The 24,486-nt window shown below is 37.4% G+C and overlaps 3 protein-coding genes across 4 annotated transcripts; 1 reads left to right on the top strand and 2 right to left on the bottom strand.

Annotated features, from left to right (window-relative positions):
- The first annotated feature begins 87 nt into the window (after positions 1-87).
- LOC121256479 (transcription factor BIM2-like) lies at positions 88-7,697 on the top strand. The gene is made up of 8 exons (XM_041157286.1): positions 88-266; positions 410-580; positions 960-1,044; positions 3,777-3,846; positions 3,976-4,071; positions 5,036-5,448; positions 6,831-6,960; positions 7,317-7,697. The coding sequence occupies exons 2-8, from the start codon at positions 475-477 to the stop codon at positions 7,419-7,421; spliced, it is 1,005 nt and encodes a 334-aa protein (XP_041013220.1). The 5' UTR covers positions 88-266; positions 410-474; the 3' UTR covers positions 7,422-7,697.
- Positions 7,698-7,883: 186 nt separating this feature from the next.
- Positions 7,884-14,653, bottom strand: LOC121256478 (protease 2). The gene is made up of 12 exons (XM_041157285.1): positions 14,201-14,653; positions 13,503-13,666; positions 12,912-13,134; positions 12,685-12,829; positions 12,379-12,585; positions 12,133-12,267; positions 11,036-11,164; positions 9,668-10,059; positions 9,257-9,473; positions 8,684-8,877; positions 8,237-8,577; positions 7,884-8,120 (listed from the first exon to the last, which is right to left on the bottom strand). Exons 1-11 carry the CDS (start codon positions 14,587-14,589, stop codon positions 8,388-8,390), a joined length of 2,385 nt encoding a protein of 794 aa, XP_041013219.1. The 5' UTR covers positions 14,590-14,653; the 3' UTR covers positions 7,884-8,120; positions 8,237-8,387.
- Positions 14,654-15,236: 583 nt separating this feature from the next.
- Positions 15,237-20,123, bottom strand: LOC121256480. 2 transcript variants are annotated; one of them, XM_041157287.1, is made up of 6 exons: positions 19,581-20,123; positions 19,362-19,471; positions 18,121-18,218; positions 16,826-17,031; positions 15,899-15,951; positions 15,237-15,646 (listed from the first exon to the last, which is right to left on the bottom strand). In XM_041157287.1, the coding sequence occupies exons 1-6, from the start codon at positions 19,960-19,962 to the stop codon at positions 15,614-15,616; spliced, it is 882 nt and encodes a 293-aa protein (XP_041013221.1). In that variant the 5' UTR covers positions 19,963-20,123; the 3' UTR covers positions 15,237-15,613. The 2 variants fall into 2 exon arrangements, with proteins under 2 accessions (XP_041013221.1, XP_041013222.1); XM_041157288.1 differs by having other exon boundaries at positions 19,362-19,465; positions 19,581-20,117.
- Between the last annotated feature and the right edge of the window lie 4,363 nt (positions 20,124-24,486).

Below are 24,486 nucleotides of genomic sequence, written 5' to 3' on the forward strand. Positions count from 1 at the left end.
CAAAGAAATGCAAAAAAAGAAGTATAAAAAACCAGTAAAAAGGCTGGAGTAGTGAGTCACGGAAAGCACGTGAACATACTTACAAGTCACATGCTATTCACTCTCTTTTTGCTTACATCCATTCCTCCCAGCATGCGTCATGCTGACCAATATCAGGGAGCCGGAGGTGTAGCTTAACCGTTACCACCGGTGGCCGGAAAAACCAAGCGAATTAGAACAACCCACTCACGTCTCACTTTCAAATCCCCGAGAGCCAATCCCTCGAAGTTAAACTCTTCTCCTATTTCCCCACTTTCAGATCATGCTTATTCCTATTTCTCTTTCTTCTTCCTTTACGTCATCGTTCGCAACGCATCTCACGGGTTTATCTTATCCTTTTTCTTTTTTTCCCGTTTTGTGTATTTTTCAGAGTCAGAGAGAAAATCTGAGCAGGGAAGAATTATTTTTTTTTCCTGTTTCTTGTAATAAAGAAGAATGAGAACTGGGAAGGGTAATCAGGAAGACGAGTACGAGGAAGAAGAGTTCAGCTCCAAGAAGGACGGAACTTCTTCCACTGATAAAGACAACACCAGCAACAAAGGTTTCTCTCACATCTAGACATCCCTTCTGTTTTTTTTTTTGCCTTGATATAGTATGTATTATGTTAGATCCAGGTCTGGGAGGTCCTTAAAGTTTGTTTTGAAGCCAAGCATGGTGCAATATTTTCTGGGCTAAAGTTGATTTCGTGTGGGTGTGTGTGTCTAGGCGTTTCTCTTAGAACTCGGGTCGTAGGATTGTATTTTCCTGGAGGATGTTTGCTCTTAATTCTTTTGGAAAAGGATAATTTTTATATTTTCTTGCATTATTATTTTTGAGGCCTCAATCCTAATTTTTGGGAATGCTGGGCTTGGCTAATGGCTGCCTTTTTTTGGCCTTCAAATTTTGTAGTCCTTATATTGGGATTTTGATTATGAAACTAGATGCTAAGGACAATGACAAGGCTACTGCGATACGATCAAAGCATTCAGTCACAGAGCAGAGAAGAAGGAGCAAAATCAACGAGAGGTATGTTTGACTGCTACCAAAAAGTTGTCCAGTAAGGTTTAATAACCGTGAATTTAAGGGCCATCTGTTATGATAACAGTTGCTATATATTTCTTGAATGTTAGGTCCTTTTGGCAGGAATGGAATTAGCTGCCATACGCTATTATGAAGTGTTTTCTTGTGCATGTCTATGCATGCATTGTGAACATCTAATATTAAAATGAGGCACACCATTGGAGTTTACGTTGGGGGTAGTCTAGGACTGATATTAGGCTGTGTGCTGTAGACTGAATGTAATACACAAACATCGTTTTTCCACATCATAAGGCTATATAGTTTCATGTAAGTTTTTTGTTGATGTCATTATCTTCATAATTGCATGCTTTTTAATTTGTTTGAGATCTGAGAGAGAAATGGATTAAAAGACTATAAAGTCTGTGACAGACTGTGCCTGCATGAAAGTCGGTCTTCTTGTTCATGGTTCCATATTTCATCAATTATCAGGATCATGTCATAATCAGGTGACGTATGATGTCTTTTTTCATTTATCTTGTTCACTGGCAAGAACTGCAAAGAAAATGGAAGGCCTTTGACAACTCTCCAGAACTATTGAAGCTTTTCTTGATCTCTTATAATGGAGATAGTATGCATTGTTTTTAATCTCTAAGGAGACCCCTTAATTTTTTGAAAGCTTGAATTGCTGTCCCTCTTCTTTGGGAAAACTTTTATGTTGTTCTATGAATGTTTGTCAATAAAAAGGTTTTGAGCATGCGTTTCTAATTATATTCTTCTTAATCTATCTGAGTCGGGCCAGCTCAGATAGATCTTTTAACTCGCTTCGAATATTGTGGCGTGAGTTAGAGAAAAGGAAGTAACACTTGCAAAGCTTGATTGAGTCTGGTCTATTTGAGTGAAAACTGTACATTGTTGTGGGGTGGCATCAGACCAACCATAGTTACATGTCAAAGTGGTCAAGTTTCAAGTTTTGATTTGATAAATTATGGGTTTCAAGTTTCAATTTGGAGATATCATTTGGAGGGCGGATCATTGTGGAAGGGAATTATTGACGCTAGATATGGTGTCGCTTGGGGTGGTTGGTGCTCTAACAAAGTGAGAGGGGGGGGGGGGGGGGGTATGGTGTGGGTTTATGGAACTTTATATGGAAGGGGTGGCCAAGCTTTGCAAATCAAATTCGCTTTGTAGTTGGTGAGGGCAATCGAATTAGTTTTTGGCGGGACGTGTGGTGTGGAGATCACACATTGGAAAGGGCTTTTCCGGCTCTATATCGTATTGCAGTTAATAGGGAGGCTTTAGTGGCGGATGTGCGGTTATTTTCTCATGGTGCGCACCAGTGGAATATTTTTTTTAATAGAGATTTTCATGACTGAGAATTATCTATTGTTTCAGATTTTTTCAGCCTACTATATTCCGCGGGGACTCCCATGGCACAAAGAGATAGATTGAAGGGGAGGTCTAATAATTACAAGATATGTACAGTTAAGGCGTATTATAGCATCTTGACAACACAATTTGACAATACTCCATTCCCCTGGAAGAATATCTAGAGGTCTCGTGTGCCTTCTAAAGTAGCTTTTTTGTTTGGAATGCCGCTCTTGAGAAGATATTGACCACGAACAACTTGAGGAAAAGAGGATGTGTAGTGTTAGATTGGTGTTACATGTGTAAAAAAGAATAGAGAATCTGTGGACCATCTCTTACTACACTGTGAGGTAACAAGGGTGTTGTGGGATGAGATATTTCAAAGGGTTGATGTTGCTTGGGTTATGCCTGTGAGGGTAATGGATTTGTTGGGTTGTTGGAGGAAGATGCATGGCTGTCATCAAGTGGCAGTAGTGTGGAAGATGATTCTGTTGTGCATTTTGTGGTGTATTTGGACAGAAAGGAATGTGCCCTGCTTTGAAGATAAGGAACGCACAATGACCGAGTTGAAGAATTTTTTTCTCCACACTTTAATGTGTTGGTTTTCTGCTATTGTATTGCATGGAGACAATGTTCATGATTTCTTGTCTTTAATTTATCGCTTATAGAATGTATCTAGGTGTTCTTCTGTATACTTTCTGTGTACAAGGGCTATGCCTATTTCATTTATATATATAATATTTATCTCTTACTTATAAAAAAAAAAAAAAAAAAGTATTATGGGTTTCTCTACTAAGAATTCGATGCTGGGCTTTTGAGAAATTTTGAGATGTTTGAACTGGTAGTTTACCAGGAGACGTCGATTAATGGTATTAGACTGGTGTTATATGTGCAAGAAAGATGGTGAATCTGTTGATCATTTGTTTCTACATTGCGAGGTGGCTTGGACTCTTTGGGATGATTTTTATACAGGACTTGGTTTATCATGGGTTATGCCCGGCAGATTGTTGGACTTTCTAGCATGCTGGAGAGGCCTTCGAGGAAATACACAAGTTGCAGCAATATGGAAAATGGTCCCTATATGTATGTGTTGGTGTATTTGGCGGGAGCGAAATGATAGAAGCTTTGAAAACCAAGAGAGAATAATGGAGGAGCTGAAAGTTTTTTTCTTTAAAACATTGTTTTCTTGGGCGGGGGCTATTGTTTGTAATGGACTTAATGTCCATGATTTTCTTCTTTCAATTGTAAATTATAGATAGGTATTTCTCATGCATACTTCCTGTGTACTTGGGCTTTGCCTATTATGATGAATAAAACGTCTTGATTACTTATAAAAAAAAAAATATATTTTACATGTTATTTTTGTCTTTCAGATTCCAGATATTGAGAGATCTTGTACCCCATAGTGATCAAAAGAGAGATACAGCATCCTTCCTATTGGAGGTACTTTTTAGTGAATGAGCTATTACTCTCTTTTTTTTTATCCCTCCATGTGAATGAACAATTACTCAGTTGTTAAAATTAGTTGTTACTTTTTGTGATTAAATGACTGAGATCAATGCTCCCTTGCAGGTGATTGATTATGTTCAATATTTACAAGAAAAGTTACAAAAGTATGAGGGTTCTTGCCAAGGATGGAGTTCTGAGCCCACGAAGTTGATGCCGTGGGTAAATTCCTAACGGCTTTACACTATGTTTATGTGTAATGTTGACCTTCATGCATTTATTTAGTTGAATTCTCACATGTTTGTGTCTTTGTACTTTTTGAAATGTGATTTATCTCTGCATTAAATTTTTTTTTTTATAAGTATCTCTGCATTAGTCAAGTTAAAAGAAGCCTCTGGTATTGTGGCTGATATATGAAGTGCCTTTAGTTGCATGGACTGTTTAATGAAGGATGATGTAATGCTCTGGTGAATAACCCTTTTCACTTTTGTTAAATATATGTAATTTGTCTAGAAAATCATAATCCGTATAGATTTGTTTTGAATTTTGGTCCCTTGTATAATAGCTATATCTGCCAAGATAACAACTCTCTCTCCAATAAACACACACACACACACACACACACACACACACACACACGCTTTTGTTAAATATATGGTTATCATTTTTTTAATGTTTGAATTGTAAAATATATGTAATTTATGTCCCGATATAATAGCTATATCTGCCAAGATAACAACTCTCAGACTCTCTCCGACACACACACACACACACACACACTTTTGTTAAATATATACTTATCATTTTTTTAATGTTTGAATTGTAAAATATATGTAATTTATGTCTAGATATAATAGCTATATCTGCCAAGATAACAACTCTCTCTCCGACACACACACACAGGCGCACGCACACACACACACACACACCGCGGTGAAACGAAAGCATCAAATCTAAAACGTTGTGTTCCCATTGATTTACCCCTGAGATATGCTGAATTTATCTGGCATTTATTAACTGATTTAAGTGGTGATTTGTTCCAGTTAATCAGTAGTTCTTTTTCGTTACTGTTAATGGAATTTTACTAGTGTTGAAGAGGAGTTGGGGAATGCATTTGAATGGGAAGCTTATCAGCCTCAGATTTCTTATCACTGTTATAACTTATTTGCTTGCCTGCTTGAAACAGAGAAATAGTCACTGGCGTGTTCAGAGTTTTGTTGGTCACCCGCAAACAATAAACAATGGTTCTAGTCTGGGATCAACATTTCCTGGGAAGTTTGATGAGAATAATGTCTCTATGACCCCAACCATGCTTACAAGCACACAGAAAGCTAGAGAATCTGATCCTAGCAGGGATATCAACTGCAAACCAATTGATCGGCTACCTGAGTTTGCAAACGAGGGATCACCTTTGCCCATGGCTCTGCAGGCAAACATGCCTCCTTCTGTCAGAGGTGATGGTGTGCTAGCGCTTCCTCTTCAGGGACCAGTTTCTGATGCACATACAACTGAGTTTTCCATGACCTGTGAAACACTGAACCAACAGGACCTGATAATTGAAGGAGGAACAATTAGCATCTCAAGTGTTTACTCTCATGGGTGGGTAATTATACAAACTTAAGGAATTTCTTGTTTAGTTTTTTCCCCCATAGCAATGAGTCTTCTTGAGATTTTGGAATATTGGGTATGCAAGCTTTATATTTTGATGACGACTATATAGTCCTATAATGTTTGCTTTTCTCTATTGAGTTATTGTACCCTTATGCTTGTCTCAGTTATGATGCATGACTTAGGTTATAAGAAGCTACAGTACGGTTCCATCGAGGCATATACCTTGTACATTTATTTGCTAGCTCATTAAACTTCTTGGTTGTGAATTTTTTGAATAGGGAAAACTGCCCCGAGACCTTTAAACAAAATAGTTCACTTTAGGCTTGCAGTCCCATGCAGTGGACCGTTCAACTGAGGAGATATGTCAACTTGATACAGAGGAAAGTCTATCTGTTTCATTTAGCTACTCAGTTAATCCAATGAATCATAAATGCATAATGTAGCAAATAGTAACAACCATTTTACTGAGTAAGTCAGCTATTTTGGTAAGGTTTCTCTTGGGGGAGATGGTTCCTTTAGCACTCTTTACTCAGGATATGAAGAAACTGGTCACCCATTTCAAGTCTCAGTAATGTTTTAAAGGCTCATATATGTCACCTGTTTTAAAGTTGTATGGTCTGGTCAATATTTTTGGCTTGTTATGTGTTGAGTTGGTTTGGAGAAGTTTGTGACTTGAGTTTATAAATGGTGGGGGTAATATTGAGTTGAATTGGATCCAAGAATCTGTTTTCTCAATATGGTATATAAGTCAAAGATGGAACGTCGATAAATGTTTTTCAGGCCCATTTCCATAGAATGATGTTTTGGTTGTTTTTATTGCATTGTTCTCGTATTATCAGATTTGCAATTATGCTGTTTTGGCAATGCTTTCATCTTTTTTCAAAAGTTATTCATTTCTAACTTTCAATGAAATCGTTGGAAGGCTTAGGATTGTGTCTTGTTTCCATTACTGCTGCTTCTTGTTGAATAATTTCTTCTATATCCAATGATATCAGACTAAATGTATCAGATAAAATGTAGAAGTTTTTATACAGTCCTTTCTTCGGTATCCAATCATTTCTTAGTTCTCTCTCTGAGTATTTTTGAAATCATCATAATTCTGTTTATTTCTGTTAGGAGATTCATAGACTGCTCTTAGTATTTGGCCCAGCACAGAATTTGGCTAGTCGTGGCTGACAGATTAGAGCTAAGATCCTGCTGGGCGAGCAAGACTTTTTTATTATTTTTCCTATTTTAAAAATATTTTATGGCTTACCTAACACATTATCTGGTTCTGATGGCATATGCTTACATCATTTTGCTCAAAGCCTTTTAATAGGTTTGGGTGCTAAAGTATAAGCTGATAATAGATTGGTTTTCATGCTGGCCAGGCTGCTGAACAATTTGACACAAGCACTGCAGAGTGCACGGGTGGATCTGTCACATGCCAGCGTCTCAGTGCAGATTGATCTTGGGAAGCGAGCAAACAGAGGCATGACTTCTGGAATTTCCATTCCAAAGGTATGAATCAGGCAATTAGTTTTTATCTGGAGAGTTGGTTAAACAAGGGTTAATGGTTCAATGTCATCCCTTCCTTTGCCGGAATTACAGTATACGGACAGATGCACAGAATGGGCATGGACAAAGGCAAAATAAAATTAATCTGTTTGCCTTTGTCCGTGCACATTCCATGCAGTTTGTCGGTAAGATGTAGCATGACTCAACCAAAATTTCTAGTATTCCATGCTTCTCGTGCAACTGGACTTGTTATTTCTGTTCTCAGTGGCATTTTTCAAAGCCAAGTTTTGGCTGTCAAGATGCAACAGTTTGTTGTTACAAAGAACTGTCTGTAACGTAATCATTCTTTGATTTTCCAGGATCACGAGAACCCCCCTTCTAGCCATCAAGAAATGGCACATCTAAGAGATGCAGGCAGCAGCAGAGAGGACTCGGATCAAGCTCAAAAGCGGCTGAAGACATGAAATCAGCATGGGTATTCCATGAGTCTCCTAGATTCTACTAGTTAATTTTCTACTGTTTTATGATATCTCCTGGTTATTGTACATACAAGCTGTGTCTTCACTTATGTTGGGTTTTAACACTATTTCATGGGACTTGTCCAGATTGTTCCATGAATTATAAACTTCTTCGGGACTTCCTTCTATGAATCGATTCGAGTGATGCCAACCCCTTTACTCTCATTGTAACATAAGCAATATAATGTGTCAAAATGGAGCCATCTGCTAGCCATTTTTCCAGTACATTGTTGGTTGAAAACAAGGAAATGGTAAAAATTAGTGAGGTTGCTATGCATTTCATTCTTTCTGGAAGAAGAAAAAAAATATGGTGCAATACGAACGAAATCAGATGCCATCAAGATTACTGTGAGGAATTAAAATATAAGCATTTTATTTGAATAAATGATTCAATCCATAGAAGCAATCAATAAATAAGGTAAAATTTCACTTAATTATGTAAGACAATAAAGGATGCAACCCTTATACTAAATAAAATTGTGAAAAAAGGAGAAAGCAACTTCAGCATATTTTTTCTGAGCAAAATTAATGATGTTCGAGTACCATTAGTCCCCCACAACGAATGCTCTTTAATTATTTTGAACCATTTGAATTTCAACATGAAAATTGAAGTGCAGTGCCAGTATGGATGAGGGGGTTCGACACCTGAAATCAAAACAGAACAAAATTATTTAAACCTGCATGATACAAAGAAAGAACAAAAATTACAGGATAAAGAATTTAAAACCATATAAATTAATAAGCATGGAGAAGAAGTCTACCTTGTACAGAGAGAAGTCTTTTCGTTGTTCACTCATCAGTATCCAAGGAGCCAGAATCTTGTTCATTCATATGGTGATATAAAGAAGAACCCGGACTTTTGCATAATTTCTCCAATTGGATTAGACGGCTTTTCCACAAAGCACATCTTGTTTATGCATTGGATAGAACTTTCATCAGGAAAGCATAATCGTAAGCCGTTTCCTCGCATTGACCATAGCGTCCACCTTCACCAAAATGTCCTCCAGTCATATTAGTCTTCAGAATGACTGCACGAGAACATTCAGAACATGTACTTTCTCGTACTTGAGCCACCCATTTTGCAGCTTCCCAAACTCCCACCCTGAGAATGAAAAATCAAGAATGCATGCATAAAGAAGGGAGAAGATTTACGTACACACATAAGCATGCATATAATTATTGATAACAAAAAGCAGATATAAATTTGCCTCGAGTCATTAAATGATGCTGTAATGAGCATTGAAGGATAACAAGCGTCACGAGTAATGTTATCATAAGGAGAGTAACTCAAAATAGACTCAAATTGGGACTGAATCCGAGGATTCCCAAATTCTTCATAATCCAGTAAGGTGAGAGGCAAATTAGGATCCAACAATGTGTTGCATATATCAAGAAATGGAACCTGTAAGAAAATTTTACCAAACATCAGTACCAAAAATTTAACAAGAAGAAAAACTAATGATTCCAATGTACAAAATACCATGAATCACCAAAGCAACTATGTTAAAGAAATGCTACGTAATAACACAGCAACGGTTGCTTCTCACTTTTGCAGACAAATTAGCACAACAGATCATCAACTTATATGTTATTCAAAAACTAATATATATTATTCAAAAACTAATTAATTTAAACTTTGGAAGTTAGCATTCTTTACATCTCATTAATCTTACAGAGCATAAGAAACTAAAGAGTAAAATTGACATAAAATACAACACTTCACTTCGCTGGATAAGAACACTAACAAATGCATGGTAAAATATTTCGCTTAAATGTCTAACCTTCAAAATAGCAGCACAAAAGAGAGTTGGGTACATATTGATAGTTGCCCCTACAACTAAACATCCTGCACTGTATCCAATAGCACCAAGCCGATCTCTGTGAACATAACCCTCATCAACCAAGTATTTGGCACATGATCCAAAGTCATACACAGAATTCTTTTTGTGTAAACCACTGCCAGACTTGTGCCAGGAAGAATCACCACCACCACCACCCCTGCCCATACAAAACTTCTTGCATCAAACAAATGCATATAAAGAGAAGCAATGTCACACACCTGATTTCAGCAAAGGCAGCTATCGAGTGGCATCTCATGTGAGAAATATTCAATCTCACAATTTAAGTCTAAATAGCACTCAAACATATGCCGCAGCGATCAATGTGAAGTGGAAAAAACTTAATGCACCAACCTCACATCAGCAAATGCCAACACCCAACCACGATCAAGTAAACTCATGTGGTCTGCACACCAGCTTTTTTCTAAAGTTTCCCCATATGCTCCATAGCCATGTAAAACTCCAGGAGACAGGCCCTTCTGCCAGGATTTTTGAGAGTACAGGATGGTCAGAGGAATCCTGACACCATCACAGGAAACAACTTCCTTCCTTTCACAATGGTATGTACTGGAAAAGTCCTTCCATCTTTGTGATTCAAAATTCTGGATATTTTCTTCATACTTCTGTGAAGAAACTGTATCGAGCATGTAAGCTGGTAAATTACCAGAAACATTTCTCACTTCATCTTGCTGCACAATTGAGTATAGATGTCTTGACATGTCGTAATCAACAATCATATCGGGCATCTGTGTATTCCAAAAGAAGGGATTTTACATGTCAAAAACAAGGAGCACATACTCATTCACATTTGCAACTGTACAGTGTAGAAGACAGGTTGTAACCTTTAGTTTCCTTTTTATTTCTATTTCCATCCCATCATTTTCCAGAAGAAAATACACACATGTACTATTTTCCTCCATTCCAATAATATATATTTATATATATATAATGCCTAACCCGAAAGCATAAAAAAAATTGTAGAATTATCTAGTCCAAAAGCATCAGAAAGTGGTAGAATTATTTTTTTGATAAGTAAAAGAATTTTAAAAGAATTGAAAGTGGTAGAATTATAAATCCACAAGCTTTCCTACTTAATTGACAAAATGCACAAAACATTTGACCATTTCTCATACATACATATGTACATCATACACATATTTGGGTGTGGGGATGAGTCGTAGAATATTGAAGCAGACTGTGTCAGATCCATTGAACTCCGACAGTTTACCAATCAAAGTTTTGTAAAGAAATTGTTTTTTATTTCTTAATTTAAATTGCAATTTAAACACAGCACAAAACAGTAAACAAAGATTTATAACCATATTCAAAGATCTGAAGAAGATTCTCAGCTCTCTTGTCGTCAAACTAGACCCGAAAAAGATCATTTCTACATATACAAATGGTGATCCAGAATGCAACCTACACTCGAATAAACTGTTTAAGTTCTAGAACACAGAATTTCATCTGTAGTAGAGATGAAAGTGACTAGATCAGAAAAAGAAAGTGATGCAGCAATCAGTATAAACCCATATTTACTTGAGGAAAGTGGCCTGGGGGTTATTTTCTCTTGAATTCTAAAAGGAAATTGTTTCCATGCACATGATCACCCAAATGGCCAGCTTGAAGTACTATAAATATTCTACTAACCTTTCTATACAGCGAATCACTATATATATAGAGAGAGTATGATAATTTCATAACTATGCTTATTAGAAGTCATACCACTAGTGAAGAAACCACCACGCGATACACTGAGCTCATGAAGTCATGGTTTGAACCTGGAATGACACTGCATGGATTTGCAGGTAAAGGGAAATACCATGGATTAAGATTCTCAATCTCCACTTGTTCCTGCAAACCAATTCAAGGTGAATATAAAATGAGAGAAAATACTTTCGTATATGAAAGAAGCAAAAGATAGTTTTATTATTTTATGTTTTTGTAAGAGAATGTACATGTTAAAATCGAACCAGCCATGATACAATCTGAAATGGAAACTAGAAACACCGAGAGAAGGGAAAAGTCAAGCATTTGTATTGATTTGTATTGATCCAGTGTGCCGATGACTAAGTATATTGACTACAATTACTAACACAGCTACAAGGATGCAAATTTTACACTTTCTAATCCACTACATATTCTTTGGTTCTCCCCTTATGTACCTATATATTGATGGTGAGTGAGAGCACTAATTTATCATTAGCATGGGCAGATCTGTGTGACGTATCTGTTGTTTTTATAGCAAGAATAAGATGTAAAACACATTGCATGGCTTGCTAAAATACTTATCATCAGAACAGTAGTGAAGGTATTAATAGCTCAGTGGTTATGTTGATCATCATTAGTAAATGCAGAAATTCCCGTTACTGACATAAGATTGCTCTGCATGATGAATTCTGCCCAGTTGGTGGAAAATTTATTTTTTTTCTCTAACATTTACAATTTCCTATCTTATTTTTTTTCCAAGTAATTTCCTAGAAGTTATTTTCATTTCCTTCTTTTTTTCTCAGCTATCTTATATTTGTTTTGTTCTGCAACAAAGATTTCTACTTGCAGGTTTTTGGTAAAAATGGAAGTAGACCTACATGAAAAGATGCAGTGTGAAAGATAACAGTTTAGTAACATACTAATTCTTTATACGTTTCATCTTTCAAATTTATTCTCTCTCTCTCTCTCTCTCATTCAGGGAGATGTTGACTGTAACAAAATAGCCTTCAAAAGTAGAGTATATAAGGCAAAACCCAGATAAAATAATGTTAATCTTTACTTTTCACATTTCTACTGGTGAAGAATAATGTAATAAGAACAAACATAAATACCTTATAACCAACATTAATAGGTAATTTGATGGAACAAAATGTAGGAGAACCCTTCCTATTGATAGAAAGCACCAGATGTCCATGAAAAATGTCCATATCCTGTATGCTAATATCTTCACCTGGAACTATGACATTCTAAAAGGAAAAAAATAAGTACGTCAAAGATGGTGAAGGTAGACAGATAATATATAGAGGCAATTGAACAGTAAATTAGAAAATATAGATATCATGGTCAGTAAACCTCACCTGCCAATTTGCTAACTGTATATCTTCAACTCGGCTTGTTGCCAGGTAATAGTTTCCATCAGAAAAGTCCTTATTCTCAGTCAAAGGAGCATTTGTAAGAACATAGAATAAACCATAGTGATGTTCCACAAAATACTGTACACCATGAACACGCTCACGAATTCTGCACAAACCATCTAGCGGGTTTGCAGCATCTATTAAATAAATCTGTCATAAATAAAACAAGACATGAGTCTCATCATATGAGAATAATCTCGATTTAGATGCTCAAAAAGGAAAACAAAAATTAAGTATGCAATTTCCTTCCTCGGATGAAGTCCTTGAGTTTGAATTCACAGTTATGAACTTGCCATCTTTTGTGCTTGTTATGTCCACACAATAGCTGGAATCACTTTCTGTAAATACTGGGACATCTTCCATATCATGAAATCCTAGTTTTCTGCAGAGAACCCTGACAGAAAAAAAAAAAAAAAAAAAAAAGGTGAGAAACTATCTTGACCCCAATAAAAAAGGATCCAAGATAGCCTCCTTGCCTGTAAGGTCGTTGATTATCATCTGATACCGTATAAAACAGAGTATTTCCATCTTGAGCCCATGCCAAGCTGACAACCCCATCAACTGCTAATTTTGAAATAACGCATCCACTTCTAAGGTCCTTAATTTGAAGCATGAATCGTTCATGGCCAGTAATATCAAGAGTGTATGCAAGAAAATTGTGGTCTGGTGAAATTCGACATGTACCCACATGCACGTAACCTGCAATGTTGAACACCAATATAATTTACATTTTAGCATTTTTTTTTTTAAAAAAAAAGGAACACATACATGCACACAAGCGTGCGCACGTGCACACACACACACACACACACAATGAGACATTAATCATGTCAGCTGCCTTAACACAAACAGATTAAATGAACCATGCATGTGGGGCTAAGCGACTGAAAGGCATATCTCAAAGTTTGAATAACTCTAGCTAGAAAGTTAGACTTAAAATATTAGTACATTTTTTTTAATAAGTAGACTACAAAATTTAAGTACATGAAAAGGAAGCCGAATTTCCAAATATCCATGAGAAAGAAAATTTTAGTGCTCCTCTCACTAAAGAGTTAAGAGAAGCTTGCCATATTGTTCTGCAATTTGATTCCAGTCTAACAAACATTCCTCGCTTTCAAATCCTCTTCGTGCATAGTGAAGAAAAGTATTCACCCAGCCACTTCTCTCAGTATCTAACTTCCTACACAGAACTGGGTATTCCTTTCCCTCTGGAATGTATTGGTAATACAACCTGCTCAAATGCAAATGGACAAAAAAAAAAAAAAAAAAAGAAGTCAAAAGAATAATCACTCCATTGAAGCAGAAACATAAAAAAACTAACTGCATCTTATTGAAAGCGGCGTTAATCTACCATCTTCATCAGTCTCGCATTCTCCTTATGGAGCTCACTAGGAATGCAAATCCTAATTGCACAAATGCTCAAGTCCTAATTATCATAGGTTGGAAGGACGCAAAGTTTATTTAATGCTTTCCAAGGAATTCAACCCACATACTAACATGATACAAATTAACTTTGCTGGCCAATTGATACCCATGCGCTAGGGACTCGACCATGACAATCCGAAGTTCTTAATTCTCTACACCATGAAGCATCAATAAGCATCCCTACCAAGTCAAAATAATACCTACATATTACCACTCATTACAAAAACAAACAGAGAAGCGCACGCGCTCAAACACAAAATTCGCCAAAAGAAAAAATGGGGAAATAAAGTGGCAAAACTTCTCCAAAAAGACGAAATGGGTAGGTGGAAAATGAACAAACCAGGGTCCCCATCGCTCAGGAGGAGTGGAAATGGTAGTGGGCATTCTGCTTGTCATCTCACAAAACAGTTTGCGTTGCAGATGGAGGGTGTCAGCCATGAAAGATTCAGCGTAAGAGTTTTCTCGGCTGAGGTACTCGGAGAGATCATGATCGTTGGTGTCGGACATCCAATGATAAGGATCCTGCCATGTCCTCCCATGAGCCGTTACTGTGAATGGGACTTTCTTTGGAACTGGAGGGTCACCGGGGGGTGATGAGAACTGGTGGCCCCTGCAAAGCGAGGAGAAGAGGGAGGAGGATATGTTGGGGATTAAGGAAACACATAGAGGAAAGGTGTAGGCTTTGATCGAGTACTTGGGGTTTAGGAGGAAGGCAAGAGCCATAGACATCGGATGATGGAGAATCTGATGGGGTTTAGTGGTGCATTTACACCCTTCGTATTTCGTTCTTTTTTCTTTTTGGTGTGTGGATGTTTTATTTCGATTTTCTAAAACCTCTCTTTGATTTGTAAATTCAAATATAATTCTCTAATTTGCTTTAATAATAACTAATTTTTTTAATATCAAATAAAAAACAATATTATTCTTCATCTTAAATTGATTATGTCAAGTCACATAAATTGATGTATTTTGTGATTTTCTTATAAAACCATTTACATGAAAAATAGCATTTATCCAACTAAAATAGATTAATCTTGTTGAGAAATTCCTGGTCATAAGCCATTCTAATGAACATCCTCCTGACATGTCACCAAATGAGTCTTTAAAGAAGTGAAAAATCCATCATTTTTCTACAAACAAATATATATTTTTATTTGTTTATTTGACCTTAATTAAGCAAATAAAGAACAATGAAAGCAGTATGAAAATCCATTTCTTGGCATGTCTGTGGCATAAACTCCAAAGTTTCTCTTCCTCTTCCACCTGAATAAACAGTAAAAACATGGGGATACTGGATAGATTTGAAAGGGTGCCAAACAAGGTGATAGCATAACAATCTCAGTAAAGCAGCCAAGAACTGACTGTTCCAGCTGAGATGCTCATAAAAACCAAATACACTTACATATAAGTGGATTTTTAACATTAAAAGAACCATACATGAATCAACGGATTTAAATAATCTGTACAAGGCAAGTAAAGGTCCAGCGTCCCCAAATTTTTGCACTAGCTTGCCACCATCTATATTGCACTAAAACAAATAAATGAACACAGATAACTTGTAATTCAAATCTGCCCAACCATATAGCCACTGCACCTCCCAAGAAGTCGCGACATGAAATTTGACATTTAGCAGCTACTGCTCATCCTCAATTCCTTTCCCTTCACCAGGCGTTATTATTAGTTACAGAAAAACTCTTGCCACTTACTGCATATTTCCCCTACAACTGGCAGTGCTCTAACCTTTTGCAACTGTCTATTTCTTCACAAGCTTCTCATCTTCAACGTCCTGTAAATTGCCCATTTCATATCAAATAACTTTCCAACAAATCCAAGGTAACAATCATTTGGTGCAGCTAAATAGTCAACGGTTATTCGGCAATTAAGTTCTTTTATCTCAGTTTTGGTTGTCATATTAAGTAGGAAGCTTTTCTTTTTCCTTTTTCTATATTTGAAAGAATTAAAATTCAAGGTGAAGCACAAGGCAATAAATTAAAATACGTAATAGAGAACAGAGAATCGCGAAAGCAGTAAAATTTACCGAATTTCCAATTTTGTCAAAATCATCGTCAAAGCTCCCTTCCTCACCCTCATCTGAAAGACCATGTAAGATAATCAACAAACTGAAGGTAGAGGGCACGAAGGAAACATTAAAGATGATGAACAGATTATCTGCCAGTCTAGTTCATGGTTGCTTCTAAATTAATCATGAGTTGTGAGTTCCATATACTTGATGTCCTTTTAATTTAACAGGATTTTTACTTATAAACAAAGCAGAGTTTCAATATACACCAAATTGTTCACAAGTTCAATAACATTTGATTGCTTATTCGTGTACACAAAGTCCACAATTTCACTACGAATATATTGGACATAGGTCAAAACTAGCCATGCTTCAAAGCCAAACATCTCAGCAATCAAAGTGATAAGTAACATGGAGTTCTAGGTGTCAACAACAGAATCAGCTCATAGTATTTTATTTTAATTTTTTAAATGTGTGCAACTATTTTACCAAGCATTTAAAAAATTAAGGAACCGAACTTCAACAAATGAACTCACCTACCCAACGCCAATGTGATTCTAGTTCTGTCTTTCTATTATGCTACCTCATTGTTTCTTGAAATGATAGATGATATTGAGAAAAAAGGACTGGAAGACCTATTCCACCATTCTGGTTTTTTTTTTTTTTTTAACAATCGATACCATTATGGATGATTGATCAGGTGGAGAACCATAAACCATAAGCAATTCCAGCAGAATGCAGCATGCCAAGCTCCAGAGAGTGGTACGCCAATGTGCCAAAATGCACATTCAGAAGACATAGAATGTATCTAGCTCGATGTTCCAAGGACCAGTTGTTTAAAATATTGCATATTCTAAACCATGAAATAAATGGAGGAAGGGATATATTAATTTGGAACGAGGCTTTGAATATGAGAATACAGCAACTGAAAAAAATGGAACATACCTGGACCCCCATCACTGTCTTCAAGATCTCCCAGAAGAAACGTGTCCAAGTCCTGCTCAGCTGATGATGACTTGGAAGTTTTACCCTTAGAGGAGTTCTCAATCCCTTCTGCTTTCTCATATTCTTCAGAAGTTTTCTTTACCTTATCATCTTTAACATCCTCTGCTGCTTTGAGCTTCAAATCCTCCATGTATTGCTTCTCATACCTGATAGTTAGCTTGTAAGCATTGAGAGAAAGTATGAGCTGTTTTCATTTTGAAAGTAGCATTGAGAGAAAGTATGTGCTGTTTTCCTTTTGTAAGTAGCATCGAGAGAAAGTATCAAGTTATATCACCATTACAAAGAAAAAAAAAAAAAAAAAAAAAACAAAAAAAAAACAAAAAAAAACAAAAAGAGAAACATCCATGCCTCAGTTTTGCCACTTCAGAAATGGAGAGTTTATGAAAAAAATATATTATTAAAATTATTAAAAACTACTTTACACAAATTACCCAAACAAAGTATCTTCACATCAAAACCAAACTGGCTGAGTCCTGATAGGATTTTGGTGGCACAAGAATAATCACAAGTAGAAAGTAGATTTGACTTATTTTGAAAAATTGTGATTTTGTCAAATAAACATTGAAAAGTTTTTTTTATAAGTACATAAACATTAACATTTTAAAATTTATACTATGGATAACAGATTCATGTGGAACATCTAAAAGCAGCATACTAGACAATGGTACTCTTGTCAATTCCTCAATACTATCACATATAGATTGTATCATCAGTATACCTTCTGAATCTTATGCGCATGTAGACATCATTGTTCAGGAGGTTAAGGTGTTAAAACTCCTCTTGCTTATATAGTGTTTTAAGTTCTTGTGATATAGATGTCGTGTTCAATATTAAATTCTTGATGTAACTCAAACATGAAAATTGAGGTATAAGTTGCACAGGAAGCAAATATATAGCAGGTTATCAAAGTTCTTTAATTATTCCAGAAGTGTTAAAAACAGCAGCTGGATTGTGGCAGAAGCGTCCAAAGTAGAATTCCATTGTACTTTGATCTATTCCTCACTAGTGTGAAAATTTTTCTTAATTGAAAAAATGATTCTCTTCCCATATCTCATGTAACATTATTGCATAGTAAATGAAAACTTTTCCACGGGTTAACATTATATCTCAGCACACACAGCAACATTAACAAATTTATAACAAATGTGGGATCTCAACAGAGCCCAATGCAGCATGTAAAATCTCGCAAGAGTCCATAAAAAAAAAGTACTTTCACTCAAATAAGTGCTACTTACGGAGCCACATGGCTGCTCACAAGTGTGAAATATATTCTCCAGAATCTTCTTTCTCTCATAACACGTGGGCATAACTCATATCTTAATCTTGAAATTTCCTGTAAAAGAAAATTTATTACAACAGCTCTACAAGTTCTGCTTTTACAATACATACTACGTGGCATCTCATAGCCAGCAGAAAACTCAGTGCTAAACTTGAGGACAACAAATCTCTTCCAAAAAAACCATTCAAAATAACAAACATCTGTCTCAATACAATTTTAGCATTTATTTAGTTTTGATAAGTAAGAAGTAAGTTTCATTGATATGAATGAAAATAAGCATAGCCCATGTACACAGGGAGTATACATAAGAAAATGCCTAAATACATTCTAAAAGCACTAAATTAAAGATAAGAAATCATGCACATTGTTTCTATTAAGGACAATGGCTGAAAACCACAGGAGTAAAGTACAATTTTAGCATTTATTTGGAGAAGTAAAACTTCGAGTCAAAGGACAACAAAAAGAAAAGTAACAATGTGATACCAAGAAATCCATGATTTCATGAGCAAATGTCTGATGGATGTCTGCTTCATCTTAGACTAACATACTGTCGTTTTACTTTTATTTTTAATGAAAATTTTATCCACAGGCGCCACCAATGTTATATCAAAGTAATAGTCACAAAACCAGATTTGCCTCCGCTCACGCTAGGCATCTCTAGCCATTGAGCCTCAGATACAAGGACAGGTTCATGGATTTTGTCCTTCCAGACAGAGGGACAAGTTCTAACGCGAGCAGCATACATGATAATGACCCATTGACCATCTAAAAGCATTACGGAGAACGTAGAGAAGTAGTAACAGATTCCTCGTATTCTTTTCCAGAGACACAACGTGCACGCCCGTCACATGCAATTTAATAGTACATTCAAAATTAACATTCTTACATATGTTTACTATAAACAATCAAGATGGAATTCAAAACAAAGAAAACCGAAAAAAAATATCAAGTACGAAACTAATAACGCAAAATTTGAGTTAAGCAATGAAAAACGTTAGAAAGTGGTTAAAATAGCGTCCCCGTATTCTTTGCCAAGTATCAGCATCCCACAACAACTCAGACCAGTATCGAAAATCCCCAGAAGAAAATGCGCAAAGAAATGTCTGCTGAAATTAGAAGTACTTCGAAACCCCAAAGCCAATTGTCAATCTGAAAACCAAGAACAAATAACCACGCATTCTCGACCATATAATACACCTTGACAGTAGTGAGAACCACAGTGGCATGCTTCTCCTGCCACTCCGACAGATCTTTCCTCACGTTCGAAGCTGTCGTAGCCACATCAGACGCCTCTGCTTCTTCTGCATCTTCAACACCAATTCCAACCAATTCATCGATTACGAAATGAAACATCCCATACAAAATCCAAACGAAAAGAAAGAAAAGTACAAAATCAAAATGGAATTCACGGATTACCTTGCATTGGGAAATTCCGGAATGTAATAGCGGTGAGTCCTTTAACGAACTCACGCAGATCGTCGGTGACCCCGAACTTTTGGAGCTCCGACTGGGTGTACGCGGTGGGGGCTGATGAACTGGCGACGGAGAGCGAGGAGAGCTGGGTGGGGATGATGTCCGGTAGGGAGAGTGAGAGGGATTTGATCTGGATCTGATCAGCCTGCTTGAGCGCGGCAGTCTTGATCTGATCGGCCTTCTTGGAGGCCTCGGCAGCGAGCTCCTTGGATTTCTTGGCGGTCTCGGAGACCAGGTCGGAGATGGAGACGGAGTTGGTAATAGTCTGGGATTTCTTCGCCGCTTCTTCTGCGAAGATCTTGGCTCTCTTCCATATGTCTTCCATGGCTCTCCTCCGCCTGAGACTCTTTGAATCTCCTTGATTCTTTACTTCTGGCTCATTGAATTCTTCATATTAATGGAAAGCGGCTCTTCGACGACAGCGTTTTGTGTGGTCTTAGAGAGAAGGTTTTGTTTGGTCTTGGCGGTGGTGTGTAAATGGTGCTCTAAATAAATAGAAAAACTCTTTTTATTAGTTATTATTTACTACTCTACACCTCACATCTTATAAAAAATATTCCTATATTCTATAAAAAATATCTTCACAAAACCACACATTATAACAAAATTATAGGTATACGACGTGAGAGTGAACAGTAACTAATTCATAAAATTCTTCAAATAAATAAGATTGCTTGAAAAATTATTATTATTCTTAAAAAAAAAAATATTATAATTGATTGTTAAATGACACGACATTTATAAAGCTCCGCCTGACCTATATAAACTTGAATATTTTCATATTATCATGTCATATAATATTATCTCTATATTTATAACGAGTATAATTTTAATATTTAAAGAGATTAAAGGAAACCATGTTCATAATACTAAAATAGACATGTTACTTAATTCTTATAAATACAATCACTGATATATCTATATATAAGCTTTATAAAATATATTGGCAAAAAGTAAAAACTTGTTTGTCAAAATTTTTATACATAAAGTTATATACTTAATATAAATAAATTATTTATATGAGGATGAGTCAGCTCGTGAACAAGCTCGATCTCGTTCGAATGCTAAATGAGTTGTACGTGAACATAAAATTCAATTCGATAAAAGTTTAACCAACAATTGTTTGATACACATCGATGGAGATAAATCCAGAGTTATATTTGCTTTCATAATTATCAAATTAACTTATTTGATTTTCATAATTATTAAATTAAGAGATTTGATTTTCAAATATATTTATCTTGTATCATTTCCATGTAATTTTTTTATAAATAGAGATTAATACATTGTATTCTATCACAATTGAAATTAGAAAAAATGTAACCTTTAAATTCTCTCTTCTTCTCTCTTCTCTTTCATCCTTTTCTATTATATATTATTTGCTATCGTGGTGGAGCTTTTGGCTAACGTCATACTGACTATTTTTTAAAATTTTTTTCACTACCTTTATATCTCACAAATTTTGGTCATATAGTTGACCAAAGTTATATATAGCCCATTATCAGCTTAATCTTTCGGTCTATTGTTAGCATTTTGTTAGCTTTGGCCCAATGTCAACTCATTATTAGCCACAACTCTAGATTTGATGTCCTAGCTGCCAGTTACTTCATTACCAATGTCATTCTTATCATCTCATCGACGATTAATAAACGAATATAAAGACTACACTCAATTCAAACTCACATAATTCTTGGAGTTGTATCTTCTAATTATCTTTTTTTTATATGGTTAATAAAGGAATGCAAATCTCCGTTTTAAAATGGTTGGCAGCAGTCAAGTTATGGTTATTGGTGAACCATAGAAACCCTTTAGGTTGATCAATCGTTAGCTAATCTCTCTAATATCACAAAGTTAATTAATTATATATGTTAACGTCGTGTTTCGTACACCTTTGAGTGAGTTCTAGCAACTCGGGTCTTAGGTCCTTATACCTACACACTCGACGGTTCCTCTCCCGAATTTAGTGGCACGCTTATTGACAGTTAGATTTGGCACTTAATTGCATCCGTTCAATTCTCCTAGCATTGATGGTGTTAGGCGACTCTTTCTCTTCACATTGCATCGTACAGTACACATTGCGAGATTCATGCTAGTTTTGCTGGCCTTGTGGAGTGCGTGTGCTCCCACAATTTGGGATCCCAACCATCATTGAGGTCTATTTAAACCTCAATACCTTCATCATCTGGCACCTACTCGCATTCCTTGCCATCGTTTTCCTCTTCAGAATCCCATGTGTTCCTGAGCTCTCTTTTCTTCCCTTATTCCGCGTATTTCTTACTTCTCCTTCCTTTGTTTTTCCATTCCCATGGCTCCCAAGAACCATTCCCGTGCTGCCCCAAGGTCTTCAAGTATGTAAATCCTCTGATTCCTCTTATGCTCTCGGGGGTTTATACCCTCTCGAGGTCCGTACCGAATCCAAACGGTTTGATGAGTTTTCCTGGATGTCGGTGGTGCCTCCAAGTGAGTTGGAGTCTTTGAAGTTTGCTTTTAAGGTGCCCGACATCATGGAGTTCAAAGTGTCAGAGACTCAAGAAGGAGCGGTGGACTCAGAAGGCTACTCCTCGAAGGTAGCCCTATATCCAAGCATGTTCTCTAGTAGCCTTCGACTGCCCTTCGCAATGTGCTAGACCACTTATGCTTGGCTCCAACACTCCATCCAAACACATGGAGGATTTTGGTGTATTGTTGTGTCATCTGGCAGTGGGTGCTGGAGGAGGTGCGTTCAGAACATCCTGACCAGACCGCTTGAGAGTTCCTTCTCACCCACAACCTTTTGAGAAAAAACAACAACAAGTGCATCTTCCGGTCCATCCATGCACTAACTCGTCTAGAGCCGCAGTACAATCGGGTGAAAGGGTGGACATGACGTTTCTTTTTCCTATCGGGCAAAGGGTGGGAGTTCTCGATCGGCCAGGTCAATTGCCGCGACTATCCCGTTCGCGCCATCTGAGGAGTTGTGGGCGAGGACAAAAGCTTTCGGCTGTTGGCCACTCTCGAGGAGATGAGTTAGATCGAGAATGTCAGAGCCTAGGTGAAGGCGCACCTGGATGATGTTTTCTTCAAGGCCTTATTGGATGAGAGTAGCCTCCGACGATACTTGGCACCCCCGGCCAATATGTGTTTTCGGACTATATCGATGCAATCGACCATTCTTCAAGTTTGTAGGCATTCAAGGAAGAGGGGGAGGTTTTCGCTAAAAGTAGCTTTGACTCAGCTCCATTGCCCCCCTGCCGAGGCAGTCTTTTGTTCTTGTGCTTGTTCGGCAACCAAAGCCATCCTTGGAAGGGGAGGTAGGCCCTCCCCGTCTCCCAAAGCCTCATCTTCTTCTTATTGTTCTCCGCGAGAGGCAGACGATGCTGAGGCCCTTCAACATGTTCAGGCTGACCCTTAATGGCCGATGTTACTCGGCCCAGGGGACCCTCCCAATCCCTTCGGAGGTTCCTTCTTTGACCTTGCCCGACAATAGGCGGGAATTTGTGGAAGTTTCACCAGGGTAAGCCTTAGTAGAAACGGCGTCGCCATTCCCTTTATTTTTTTTTTCTAAACTTAAGAAGCAGAACGACGTCGTTTCATTTATTTAAGTGAAATGACAAATTAATAATGGTGTATATATATATATATATATATAAAAGGCTACTGACGTCTGTTGGTTTATCGGTTTTTGGCCGGTTCAAACCAGGACCGAACCGGTCGATGCCAGTTTACTTAATTTACCACTGACGGCCGACCGGTTCCCTGCTGGTTTTGGCTGGTTCTGAACTCCGGAGGCCGGCCTGAGTTGGTCCTAGTCGATTGGTAGGTTTTTTGTACAACCCTATAATACATGGGCTTTTGGCTCCCCTCTTTGTCTATCACCAGGGCCGATGAAGTCGCATATGGGGAGATTGACAAATACATGATTAGTGTCTCTCCACATCTAGGTTGGCTGAAGAGTGGAGGGCCGATGAGGTACTTTTTGAGAGCCTCGAATGCCTGGTCGCACTCGTCATCCCATGTTCACAACTTTTGTAATACCTTGAAGAACAGTAGACACTTGTCAATGAACTTCAATATGAATCTATTGAGGGCCGCCACCCGATCAACGAGTTTTTGCATTTTGTTGATGTTCTGAGGTAGGGCCATATGGAGTATAGCCTCCACTTTCTCCGGGTTAGTTTTGATTCCCTGTTCTAAAACCATGAAGCCCAGGAACTTCCTGGAGCCCACTACGAAGGCACACTCGGGGGGTTGAGCTTCACTAGTACATGCACAATACTACAAAGGCTTCATGTAGGTCGGTGAGGTGTTGTTCGGGAGCCTAACTTTTGACTAGCAAATCGTTCATGTAGACCTCCATATTCATTCCTATCTGATTGTTGAACATGTGGTTGAACAGCCGCAGATAGGTGGCCCCTACGTTTTTTAACCCGAACTGCATGACCGAGTAGTAGTACAATCCCTTATTAGTGATGAATGAGATCTTTTCCTCTTTGTCGGGGTTCATGTGGATTTGGTTGTACCTGAAGTAGACGTCCATAAAGCTCAACATGCAATGGCTCGCCGTAGAGTCGGCGATCAGATCAATGCGGGGTAGCGGGAAGCTGTCTTTCGGGTAGGCTTTACTCAAGTCGGTGAAGTTGACACACATTCTCCATTTGTCGTTTTATTTTTTCACCAGCACCATGCTGGATAGCCAGTTCGGGTAATGTGCCTCTTGTATGAAACTTGCCATGAGTAATCGGTCGACTTCGACGACGATGGTTGCATTCTTCTAGGCACTAAAGTTTCAACATTTCTGTCTGATCCCCTTGGCTTCTGGGTCCACACTCAGGTGGTGTTGCATAATCTTTGAGTTGATCCCAAGCATATC

Source organism: Juglans microcarpa x Juglans regia, chromosome 3D (assembly GCF_004785595.1).
Source record: "Juglans microcarpa x Juglans regia isolate MS1-56 chromosome 3D, Jm3101_v1.0, whole genome shotgun sequence".
Lineage (NCBI taxonomy): Eukaryota > Viridiplantae > Streptophyta > Magnoliopsida > Fagales > Juglandaceae > Juglans > Juglans microcarpa x Juglans regia.

Excerpts from the sequence above, each read along its gene's own strand:
- LOC121256480 (XM_041157287.1), bottom strand. The coding sequence starts at position 19,962 with ATGGAAGACATATGGAAGAGAGCCAAGATCTTCGCAGAAGAAGCGGCG. Across the intron at positions 19,472-19,580 it reads CCGGAATTTCCCAATGCAAG|ATGCAGAAGAAGCAGAGGCG; the intron begins GTAATCCGTGAA and ends TTGGTGTTGAAG. Across the intron at positions 15,647-15,898 it reads TTGACAAAATTGGAAATTCG|GACGTTGAAGATGAGAAGCT; the intron begins GTAAATTTTACT and ends GGCAATTTACAG.
- LOC121256479 (XM_041157286.1), top strand. The coding sequence starts at position 475 with ATGAGAACTGGGAAGGGTAATCAGGAAGACGAGTACGAGGAAGAAGAG. Across the intron at positions 5,449-6,830 it reads TCAAGTGTTTACTCTCATGG|GCTGCTGAACAATTTGACAC; the intron begins GTGGGTAATTAT and ends CATGCTGGCCAG. Across the intron at positions 6,961-7,316 it reads CTGGAATTTCCATTCCAAAG|GATCACGAGAACCCCCCTTC; the intron begins GTATGAATCAGG and ends TTGATTTTCCAG.
- LOC121256478 (XM_041157285.1), bottom strand. The coding sequence starts at position 14,589 with ATGTCTATGGCTCTTGCCTTCCTCCTAAACCCCAAGTACTCGATCAAA. Across the intron at positions 12,830-12,911 it reads GATAATCAACGACCTTACAG|GGTTCTCTGCAGAAAACTAG; the intron begins GCAAGGAGGCTA and ends TTTTTCTGTCAG. Across the intron at positions 11,165-12,132 it reads CTATTAATGTTGGTTATAAG|GAACAAGTGGAGATTGAGAA; the intron begins GTATTTATGTTT and ends ATTGGTTTGCAG.